The sequence below is a fragment of the Hirundo rustica genome, chromosome 4, assembly GCF_015227805.2.
Source record: "Hirundo rustica isolate bHirRus1 chromosome 4, bHirRus1.pri.v3, whole genome shotgun sequence".
In the NCBI taxonomy this organism is placed as follows: domain Eukaryota; kingdom Metazoa; phylum Chordata; class Aves; order Passeriformes; family Hirundinidae; genus Hirundo; species Hirundo rustica.
Window position 1 is genome coordinate 49202524 of NC_053453.1, and position 11821 is coordinate 49214344.

At 48.3% G+C, this 11821-nt stretch overlaps 1 protein-coding gene across 1 annotated transcript; it reads right to left on the bottom strand.

Moving 5' to 3' along the window:
• Positions 1-4305: 4305 nt before the first annotated feature.
• On the bottom strand, positions 4306-11549 carry LOC120751836 (retinoic acid-induced protein 3-like). The gene is made up of 4 exons (XM_040062276.2): positions 10732-11549; positions 7324-8279; positions 6308-6351; positions 4306-5625 (listed from the first exon to the last, which is right to left on the bottom strand). The coding sequence occupies exons 1-4, from the start codon at positions 10911-10913 to the stop codon at positions 5533-5535; spliced, it is 1275 nt and encodes a 424-aa protein (XP_039918210.1). The 5' UTR covers positions 10914-11549; the 3' UTR covers positions 4306-5532.
• Positions 11550-11821: the final 272 nt, after the last annotated feature.

The following is an 11821-nucleotide window of genomic DNA, read 5'->3' on the forward strand; positions in this document are numbered from 1 at the left end:
TGTGCCAGCACATGTTGACTTTAAGGGAGGGAAAGAATCCTAAATAGGAAAGTAACGAGTGCAGAAGGGTGAGTGTGCTGCAGGTGGGGAGAGGGGACAAGACATGTCCCAGGCCAAAAGGAACCCAGGTGGCTGGAGTGGAGCAAGGACCCCCAACACAGACTCTCATGGCCATTGTCCCTCACTGCTCAGTGCAGTGTCAGAGACTGCCTTGGGGCAGAGGCAGCTGAATCCCCGTGGCTGGGTGCCCCATAGTGCACAGCTCCACTGAGTGCAGCTGCTCACCAACAGCTCATCAACCCCAGCCTGGGTGCAGTGACACAAACTGGGTGATAACCAAGGACTGGGCTTGCTGCCACTGAGGCACACCTCCACTTTGCATTCAGAGCCCCAGAAAGCAGGCAAAATTGAGCAGGAGCTCTTGGGTTTTCTTCTTGAGGGTTCCTCCTAGGAGAGGCAGCTGTCACTGCAACCCTCAGCTCAGGGGCCTTGGGTGCTATTTCTGGCTCCTGTCACAAAACACCTGCCTTACAGAGGGAAGTTCAGGACTGTTCAGTCCCTTATATTTATAACCACAAAAGCTACTCCGGGGCAAAGGGAGTAACTGGTACTGGAGAAAATGAGTCTGAAGAAGGCTTTGTCCAGTGATGCACACTTATGGCAATGTACACCAACCACATACCAGGCTGTCTGAGGAAGGGTGAAGTAAGCAAGGTGAGGGAATTGGTTTTTCCCTTTTATTTAGTGCTCAGAAGGCTCTCTCTGGAGTACCAGGTCCAGTTTGGGTCTCTCACTGCTACAGAGCTTGATGAAGAGGAACAAATCTGGCAGGGGAGCCATTGAGAGTGTTGGGAGCTGCTTGGACCATGTCACCAGGGGGAAAGGCTGAGGGACCTGCTTAGTCATCAGAGGAAAGGCTAAGGGGGATCCAGGTGTTCTTGTCTATTAACCAAATGGGTGCTATAGAGAAGATGGGACCGGATTTCTCTCAGAGGTGCACAGTGAAAGGTCAAAGGATGACGGAGAAGTTGCAGGAGGGATAAGACACAGGTTTAAAAAATCCCAATGAGTGCAGTCAGACACCAGCACAGGGATCCCAAAAAAGCTGTGTGATCTCTGCCTTTGGTGACATTCAAAGCTTACCTCAAAGTGGTCTTTGAGATGAGTTGTTCTGGGCAGAAACTAGACTGGGCCTCTCCAGAAGTCCCATCTGGCCAAAACCTTTGATTGACTCTGTAGTACTGCTAACTAAACCTACTAAAATGTAGGAAGGAGCTGGAAACAAGGAAGAATTCCGTGGCTTCTCAGAACCACCAGGCTCCCTCCATGTTCTGTGAGCTTACACTTTAAAAGGAGCTGAATATTCTGCTTGGGGCAGAATAAAGCAAGAGGCATCCCATGTATTACTCACATATGACTTTCACACTGGCAGCTTTTAGATCTCATGTTTGTCTTTAAGAAACTGCAAAATCAGTCCCTCCCTGGGGAGTATGTGTGTGTAAGAGCAGAGTGTATTTGGAAATGTAGGGCAGGCTGAGTGCTGTCTCTTGCTCCTGAGCGTTGTTGCCCTCTAGGTGCTGCTCACAGGCTGTAGCGCAGCTAACAGGGATGGCTGAAGGAGACTGCTCCCAGCTGTTCACTTTGCCTCAGTCAGAGCCAGGAAAATGGGAGACCTTTCTCCTCTTCAGCTACCTCTGGTTCTGGTCCAGTGTGATGAGACACACTGGAACCTGCTGTGTAAGGTTTGTATGGGAGAAGGTGACTGCTGTAATTGGGCACTGGACACACCACCTCTACTGTCAGCCCTGCCGTGAGACAGTCACCTTTGGCAAAGGAGCAACATGCACCCTTGGACCAACAGTTGCCACATCCAAGTTGTGGCCCGGTGATTCTATTTCTTGGGGAGCAGATCTGATTAGAGATCACCTGGCCCTGTGAGCCTGGAGAAAGGGGCCCCACCTGAGGAGGAGGGACTCATGACCCCTGTGCCACAGCAAGGGCTAAAGGAAGAGAGTGAATCCCTCTCAGAAAATCTTGTTTAGGGTGGGTGGCACTGGCACCAGCTCACAGAAGAGGCAGGGAACTCTTGGGAGGTGACCCCAGCAAGGTCCCTCCCCATTTCAAGTTGTGTCACCACTGACCTGGCTCTGTGCCCCAAGGGTTTATTACACCCTCCATGTTTACTCCTGGCCAGGCACATGGAGCCCTACAGCCCTGGCAAGGCCATAGGATGGTGACCCTGAAGGTCCTGGGACTTTGCTCTTTTCCCATGACACCCCTGACCTGAAGTTCAGCAGTTTATCCTGACTTCTGATAATACTGTCTGCTTTCATAATCCAGGTGTTCTCTGTGCCAACCCTTCTCTGATTTCTACATTTCTGGCTCTCTGGTCTCCTTGAACAGGGAGAGGGGACACCGGAAACCAGAGGGCCCTGAAGGCAGAACACCAGCAACCATCACTACCAAGGGAGCCCTGTGCAGGAGAGAGCGTAAGGGTGAGCCCTGCTGGGTTTACAGGCCACCCAGTGAACAGATATTCAGAAAAAACAGCACAAGGATCCTGCCTCGTCAATTCACTTGTTCCTTTTGTGTCTATTCTGTCTAGCCCCACCTGTTTAGGATTTCCCTGGGACGTGTGTGGCCAGCTGGTTTGGTTTAAGCTCAGTTATAAGGAGAGAGGAAACTGCTATTTTCTCTAAAAGTCTCTCCCAAGTTGTGAGAAACCCTTACCCAGCACTGCCAAGTTCCACAGAAACTCATATTTACTTTGGCATTTAAATGAGCTCTTACACAAAGCTGCCTAAATATCAAACAAGTGCAAAATAACCCTGGGCAGATTAGTATTTGTATCATTACTGAGGTTTAAAAAAAAATTAAAAGGCACTCTAAATCCATGGAAGGAGATTTTCATTCTCTGCCAAGCAGCATGCACAGTAACAACCAAATAATCAAGAAAATTGCCATGCCCTGAATCAATGGAGTGCATATGATGTCACTCATCTCTCCTAGTTCTGATGCCTCTGGGACCAAGGTGCATTGGGAGGTTCTTTCTGGTCAGTGGCAGTTAGTAAAGGATTTGGTAAGTGCCTGGGATATGGAAAACATACAGTAAGAGCACACTTCACTCCTATTTCTCCTGTTAGCCTGTTCCTTTGCTCACCCAGACTCCACTGAAGCAGAGGAACTGGCTCTCTTTCAACACAGTTTTGAATCATCTTGAGATGTACTATAGTCATCAATGACACCACATCTGCTTGAAAAGCTAATTTCTTGACAGTTAGGTACTGTTTCAAGCATATCCCTCCTACCTTCACTCTGCAAGTCAACAAGTTGCATCACAGATTCATAAACCTTTTTCCCGGCCTGCTCTCCAATGTTGTATTAGCATCCTTGAGTTTTCTCCCTCATCCTCTGTGTTACACCTGTGGACTGCATATGTGGAAGAGAGAAGAGGAGGGATGGTTAGCATAATTTCCACTTCAAATTTACTAGAAAAAGGCAAGTTATCCTATGATACATTTCAAAATCTGTCCTTAGGAAGGATCTTTCTCATGCCAAGGGGTTCAGAAGCCTCCGATGTCCTTGTGTTGCCCTTCAGTGCTGGTAGGCAGCGTGGGGAAGACCCAGGCTGCCTGGTTCTAGACAGCACTGTGCCTGAGGAAGGGCTTTACATGCCAAGAGCATAAGAGTATGTGGTAGCATAACACACCATGTAGAATCTCATGGGAGAGTATCCTCTAAAAAGGGAAAATATAGCCTCATACTATCAGAAGGTTTAAAAATTATTATTATCATCTTCACTGATCTGATTTTGCTTTGATATTGTTTGTTTTCAAATAAAAATACATCTATTCAGAGCATCAGAAAGACATTTTTTACAAACTGAATGACATACCTGCAAATTCCTTTCCTATTCTTGATCATGCAGGTACCCAACAAGAGACAATCAAATAAATACAGGTGTATTGACACAGTAGATTCAGACATGTGCAGTAACGAAAAGTTCACATCTTTCCTCTGGCATTTGCTTGCTGTGGCTTGGATTTATATCTCCTCATTTCTTAAGGTCTCCTAACACTGAATTGACTTTATTCAAAAAAGTAACATGGAGAAGCTACTAACCCTTCTGCACCCTCAAGCAGCTGACCTTTGGTCCACAAAGACAGCTTCAAAGAAGCATCTCTCTCCCATTTTTCCCTAAGTGCAACCTCCCAGGTGGCCCACTCCAACCCTTGGAGAGCTATTGCTGTCACCCCACCAGCCATTACAGGAATCACACTGCCAAGGAAGAACACCAGTCTCTCGTTGTCAGGCTGTTCGGGTTTTTATTAATTAAACAGTCTATATACAAAGTACTAAATAAATATACAGCTGTGTCAGACACCAGGGTACCACACACACCCACTTGGAGAGCTCTCTGTAGTTATATATGAAATACAATGGAAAGGTATTTTTCAAATGCAAAGCAGGTTACAGAATGATTCAACTCTGCAGCCTCATTGCTCATCACCAGGTTGCAGTCCACACTCCCCCCCACATACACACACACTTTTGCTCACTCATGCCTGGGAAGAAGGGTGTCTGCCCTCTGTAACCTAGCTGCTTGGGAAATGTTTGTTAATGTCACACTCTCAGAAAGAGGCTGAGATCCAGGGTTCACAGGATTATAACCCAACAGGGCATTGCAAGGAGCCACATGGAAGAGGCTTTGTCTTTGGGGATCCACAGCCTGGAGTGGCCAGGGTGGGGAGGGAGAGTTTGCAGGGGGGCAGGCACCTTGGTGAGCTCAGCTGGGCACATGGGTAGGAGCCAGAGCTAAAAAGGAAGCTGTTGGAACATGAATTGGAACATGTGTCAGGGTAATTTGGTGTATATGATTTTAAAGTTTTCTTCCCCATCTCCAGCATGGTTCCTAGATGATAAAGAAGGTGCTGGAGGCAAATATGAAGATGAAAAAAGGAATACTCTTTCTCTCTCTCTGTCTCTTCTCCATGATCTCTGGAGGACAGCCAGGCAGGGCTGGGAGTAGGCACAAAAGCTAACAGTGGGTAGATAAAGATATCCTCAGAAGTATCTGAGATGTCTTTGTGGGTGGGCAGGAGGAAGGAATGTGTAGGGCTGATGCTCCTGATCCTTCCTCTTCTCCCATCAGATGAGGTGTGCAGGAAGTCCCATGAGCTGATTAAAGCAGGTCCTGTCTGGGGCAAAGCCAGTCACAGACCCAGCTGATGATCTTCCTGCTTCTCTAGCATTCCTGCTGAAAATAAGCCAGTATGCTCTTCTGTCAGAAGAGAGAAGCTCCATTCCATGGAGACAGAGTGAGCAGGGACATGATGGCCAGGGCTGTGTCTGAAAGCTATGTTTGAAGATTAACAGGGCGCAACAAAGATGTCTGTGTGGGGGAAAGAGGATTCCTCTCCTTTTATGCTGGTGTGGGTTGACTCTTCTGCAGGATTATCTCACTTGTCACCATGAGGCACATTCCCCATGCCTCTGCTGAGGGGCACTTAGTCTCTGCTCACTGTGGAGCTGCTACATGGGGCTTTTCCCACCAGTGTAGTCATGGTACGGGCTTGTCCGGGCCTTGGGGCGAGGGATGGAGAAATCATTCTGGGGTTCAATGGCCTGAAAAGGAAGCACAGAAGTCTTTACCTTTGAAAACTGGACAGAAGTAATAAAACAAGGCTTATAAAGAAAGCAAAGGAAGGGAGGGAGAAACAGAGATGAAGGTTTCCTGAGAATGTGACCAATCAGGCTGTGGAAGAGGATCCTGGCAGAACAAATTAGTGACGGAGACATGTCACCAGAGGACATGTGGGAACACGATGTGAGCTACTAGACCTGGCTAGGCTGTGGTCTGAAGGAGGACTGGTGAAGGGACAGGTGGACACGCAGACTGCCTGTTCTGGATCTGCACTGCAACTTCCAGTGTCTGCTGGTGGGGATACATTCAGGGCCTGGGCTGAGGAAGTGGGCACAGTCTACTGTAGGAACTGTGCTCAAAGAGAGGACTTCTTATGTGGTACCAAATCCCAAAGCATTGAAAACCACAACCTCTTTACCTTGGGCCCCTCCTGTCTTCCCATGTCCCTGGACATGTCATAGCTCTTTCCTTCCTCCCAGCCACAGGCATCTCCATGAACATTGTCACAGAATCACCTGGCTCCATGCAAAGCATGGGTCTGCCTTCCCAGAGCCTGCTCTAGGTCCATCTGTCTTTGCCCCTTCTCCTTCCCTTCCTTTCAGCACCTGAGCAACAGCCTATAGCCTGCATGTGGTGAAAGGGGTGACAATGGCATGAACTCACCTTCATCTGAAAGTGAGAAGCGTACGGCGAGTAGCTGAGTTCTCCTGTGTCACAAGACAAAATCAGGGGAAAGTTAGTGCATTAGCATTACACGGTAGCTTGGAAATTCCACATCAAGGGAGACTCAGAGTGTCTGTGGCTACATGAGCAGCTGCTTTTAGATTGGTCTAACTGTGTAATGTGCAGGCAGGAATGGGCTAAAATCCATAGGTGGAGGACATTAAATAATTCCTTCTGAAAGCAGCAATAAATGGTATTGCAAATAACAGGATCCAGGTGGCCTTGGAGTTTAGACACCCCTTGTTGCCTCACAGTTACTGTCACGACCACCAGCCAAATCCCTCCCACCTGTATGCACAAGACCCCCTTCACGGTATTCCCTGGGAGAGCACAGCCTTTATTGGCTATTCTTTCACAAACCTGGGGGTCTGACTCCAGGTGACGAACCTAATACCAGTAACAAATCCACAGCCAGAGGAATCACATCTCCTATCCACGGGTATGGGAAGCATCAACTGATAGAACATTTTGCTTTGTCCAAGTAGGCAAAAGACTCATACAGAAAAGGAAGACCTCCTTGCCTGCTTTTCAGATGATGGATTCATTCTTACATGGATAAGGGAACCTGATCAGAACTGGAATAAATAACCTCCAAGGTATAACCTAAATAGGTCTGAAGAGCTGATGCATCACTAAGAGACAAAAATACCCTCCTGATTTTTAACATGGACTTCCCAGACATAGCAGGGTCATAAAGAGCTATATTTAAGCCCTGACATGCAGCAAGTCTGCTACTCAGTCACTCCCCTTACACATCTTTAGCTTTTGCATTGGTCCTCACTCATTTCTCTCATGTCTGGAGATTAATTTTCATGTGCATTTCCAAAGTTTCATCAGTCTGAAACTTTTTCCTAGCCTCTAATTTTTTCTTGTACCTCTCCCACCTCTTTTAGGTCATGAGTGGTGCTTGTGTGCTTAGGGCTGGGGGGACAACGGAGTCAGCCACTTCACCATACCTTGCACAATTTCATCTTGGGTGTAGGCACGGTTGTCCACTCCAGTCGCCTGCTTTATGAACTTGGGTTGGCAGAAGTCATTTTCTGGAGGGTAGTCCTCTAGCTTCAGAGGAGCAGTGAGGAAACAAATTTCAGGAACAATATACATTATCAGGAAAATCCAGCCATTGGACACCAGAGCAATGGCCACAACAGGATCATCCCACATTTCTTTGTCTAAAACCGTGTTGCCTTTTACGAGCATAGTGATCCACACTACCCAAATGGCAATGGAGAACAGGACAGTGACAAAGATGTGCGCCCCATGCCTCTTCCAGCTTTTATATGACCCACAGAATGTGAACATGGAAACCAAGAAGGTCAGAGCCATCAGGAAGAGCACATAGATTAGAAGCATGACAAAGTCCTTGTTGGTATTCTCCCGAGCCATATTCAGGAATTCTTCTCTCTGGTTTACTAACATGGTGACTAAGTATTCAATGCTGATCACAACTTGTACCAGGGCAAAGGAAACAATGAAGAGCAGCAGCACTCGCCAGGAGAAGGGCTTTCTTCCTCTCACTAGTTTGTTGAGGTTGCAGGCATGGGTGAGGAGGCACGAGAAGCAGAGAGCAAAGATGACTCCAAATAGGAAGAAGCGAGTGGGACGAGTCCTGTCATTGAGTTTAATGATGAAGGCAAAAGTGAGACCGAAAACACCGAGTGTGCCTAAAAGAAAGAAAAAATAGACGGAGATCATGTGCCGCTTGCTGTTGTCTTGGACTTTGCAGATAAGGAAGAAGAGCGAGCAGATGAGGAAAATGGTGATGAGGATGCCTGCTGCAGCCAGTGACTCCAGGACAATCCCCCAGGCCTTCTCTGTGTCACAGAGCAGGTAGTAGTCGGCACCAATGCTGCCACAGCCTGGGGGATGTGGTGTTGTCATTCTCTTGCCCTCTTGAACAATCTCTCCAAAGCTGTAGAAAAAGAGAAAACACAGGCTGTCAAGTCAACCATCTGGGTACTGTCAACAGTGGGGAAGGAGAGGCAAGGCTAGACCTCCATCTCCACCTTGCTGGGCAAGGACACCACAGTGCTAAGGACATGGGGCAATGGGAGCCGAGTCATCTCAGTTTGGCATTGGCTCTCCATCAAGGGCAAGCCAAGCCCCCCTCAGGAGGAGGTTATTCACCTTGCACGTCCTCTGCACTGTGCCTGATGTTGTGCAAAGTTTTAGGAGTGTGAGGAGCAGGGAAAAGGTGAGGTGCTGGAGCAGGCACTTGCTTGGTGCCCTGCAATGCAGAGACTGCCTTGTCACTTCTGTGATACTACGGCAGCTGTTAGTCGCAACACAGTTTACGCTCTTCTAACAAGTTCAAACAATATCAGTACCTTGGTGCCAGGGAGATTCAGAGATTAACAATGCAGAACAGAAAACTCACTCTCTTTTACATTCATTTTCCCCTTTCTACATTCTGAGGTATTTTTGGCTTTGGTTTACTGTTATGAATGAAGGGGGAACTCTAACACCTTTTACCTTGCAGATAGCTAACCTGGATGCCTCCAGCATACCCCTTCTCACTCCAAATTCAGCAGCAAATACAGGCCACCAACCACTAGTCCTAAACTCGTATTTCTCCTTCTTCATGGCAGTGTAGCAATAAGGAGTGTCTCAAAGACCTCAGTCTCCTCCCCAAGATACTGCCCTGCACTGACTAGAGGCATGATGTGTCAGAGCCAATGCTGCTCATTGCGTGAGAAGTAACCACCAAGTTATTGCGCGAGGAGTCCACAAGCCAGCCATGTCAAGGTCTCTTAACACATTCCTGCTGTCTCATCGTAAGGATTTCTGTGCTATCTGAGCAAGCCTGTCTCCCAGGGGATAAAAGAGCTTAAGTGGGTTGTTTAGGAGAATTAAGTTCCCTTCTTTCTTGCGAGCTTCAAGCATATGCAGAAACCACAGCACGGAGGTCTTTGGCACATCATGGCCCATCATGCAGGCACATAAGGTTTAGACCCTAGGGGCCAGGTACTGATTTCTAAATACTAAATCCCTCAGTTAGGCTTGAGCCCCTAAAATCTATCAAAAGAGGAGTTTAACTACAATATCACAATGAAATATGAGAAAACCTGTCCTTAATGGTGATCCACACTGGAAAACCAGGGGCTTTTGAACAGATAAAGAAAAAATTTACCTTGCAAAATTTAGACTTTAGTGTTCACTATGCCATTTGCCTTGATTTTGCTGCTCCAGAACAACATACTGCACTTAGGAAGCTGGTTCTCAAACCCTTCCAGCAGATTTTAGTGACTGCAAATTGTGTTTTTAATAAATGGATCTAACCGAGGGATGAACAAAGGGTGAAAATATCACTGACTCACTCTCAGCCCCACATATGCTTCAATGGACCTGCTTATAACTGAATTGGGGGAATATTTTTCCAGCTTCTAACTCCCTGTGTAAAAGATGTGCAGCTCTTCAAAAGGTTGGCTACATTAAGATGCAAATTATTCAAATATGCAGGAACTTTGGACTCCCATGGAGAGAATGGAATAAGCGGATAACACATGAAGGAGTTTTCACAATCAATGTACACAGAATTTTGGAGATTTACGGTGTCTTGCACAGATAGCTGGGTTATCTGGCCAGTTGTAATAAATAATGAACCTTTCTGAAAATTTAGAGAGAAAATTCTAAAATTTTATCCAGACATTTACTGTTGATTAGATTAGGTTATCCGTTCGCAGCTCTGCCAGATACAGACTGCTGCTTGCTGTTGAGGCACGTGGAGAGCCCAGAGAACCAGCGTGAGCGACCTCATGACAGCACGGAGCACACCATAGCTTTGGGCCCTGACTGGTGCTGACTGCAAGCGGTGCTTGCCACAGCCAGCCACCGCGGCCAGTGGAACAAATAGGATGGAAAATAACCTTCCTAACTTGGAGAACTGGGCCACTCGCAACCATTTTTACTGCCTTCTCCTTTTCTTCCGGGGTAGATGTCCTGTGAGGCACGGTGAGGCATGAAGAGCCTCTACGCTGTCTCCTGGGTGAGCGCTGCTCCCCAGAAGCTGAGTCTGCTCATCCAGCACCTACAGCCGTGTCTAGGAAGGGAGCCCGTGCTGTGCTAGCTTATACAACACACCCCAAATCACAGTTCTCGCTTGAGCAAGGAGTCTTCTCTCTCCACCTTGGCCCTCCTTTCCCACTGATATTTGTACATAAAATACACCCATTCACCCACAAATTCCAAATCGTTTCCCGGGAGCGTCTCCCCAGCTCCAGCCGGCAGTCCCATCTCAGAGTCAAGGATGGGAGGCACTCTCAGTTCACTGTGGCACTCCATGCCCCCGCTCTCCTACCCCTGCACGCCATCCCAACCCAGCCGCAGAAGGCAGGCCCGCCCTGTGAAACATTGTCTTGAATTACCTTTCTGGGTCCCGCCTGGTGAAGGCAGCAGGGACGCTCCGACTAGGAGCGGCACTTTTCAAGCTCACCAGTAACCGGGCGCCTCCGCTCCTGGAACCCCGGCCGGGCAGCAGCTCCGCGCTCGCCCTCCTTGGGATCTTTAACAGCTGGAGGGCTGAGGAGGTGGGGCTGAGCACGCCCATTCCAGTTCCACCGCCTCTCCCACAGGACACCGCTGTGAAAATTCGGCCCCGGTGCCAGGAAATGAAGTAAGGGCTCCTGACGTCAGCGGGGCACTCACCCCTGCGCCGGGGTGGGGATGGAGCCCTGGGACAGCGCTGAATGCCGCTCAGTCAGGCACCTGATAAGGTGCTCCCTTGTCTGACTCCTGGCACCCGTGGGTGGGGACCGCGACTATGAATAGCCGTGCGTCCCCTCCCTTCTCCAGGCCTTTTGTGTCTTTGCCTGCTTTCTCGACAGATAAAGTCTTGCAAAGTAGGCGACGTGGAAGCTGTGGTGTGTGAACAGGCCCACAGTGCCCAGAGGGAGAATGGCAATCCTGGATCCAGAGATGGTTTGTTTCCTCCGGGCTCTCAATAGGTGCTGCGTGTGGGGACACATCTGCTCTGCTTGTCCCTTCCACCCGTGCCGACGAGAGCCGCCCGCGTCTTTCCTGAGAAGGGCAGCTTGACTTTCCTGGTGTCTCGCTCAGACCAGCCTTGCTTTCTGAAGGCTCAGTTCTGCCTGCTCGCAAGCGCTGAATCACTTTGTCCAAATTGCTGGCCCAAACAGTTAATGAACAAAGGCAATGACAAATTCCCCCTTGCTCTACATTTTATGCCTCTGGCCCGACACACCTATCAGCACAAGCCCGTCTAAATCCTTGAGTATAACCAATGTGTTCATGACTTCATTTGTTATTTTAAATATTACTCACTGGGAGTATTTCATTATCCTGATTAAGGAATTGACATCAAGGCCTACCCACATGAAGCACTCAGTCCCTACACATAGCTCCAAACCTAAAAATCCCCCTTGCCTCACAAAGTTTGTGCTCCTTCCCAAAACCAGGGGTAGGGGTAGAGCAGCTGCACATGCCTGTGCTGAGGTC

Bases quoted from the DNA above. Each gene is read 5' to 3' on its own strand.
- LOC120751836 (XM_040062276.2), bottom strand. From the start codon at position 10,913: ATGGGCGTGCTCAGCCCCACCTCCTCAGCCCTCCAGCTGTTAAAGATC. The intron at 6,352-7,323 runs GTATGGTGAAGT...CTTGTGACACAG, and splicing joins CCAAGATGAAATTGTGCAAG to GAGAACTCAGCTACTCGCCG. The intron at 5,626-6,307 runs GTGAGTTCATGC...CTTCCTTTTCAG, and splicing joins CTTCTCACTTTCAGATGAAG to GCCATTGAACCCCAGAATGA.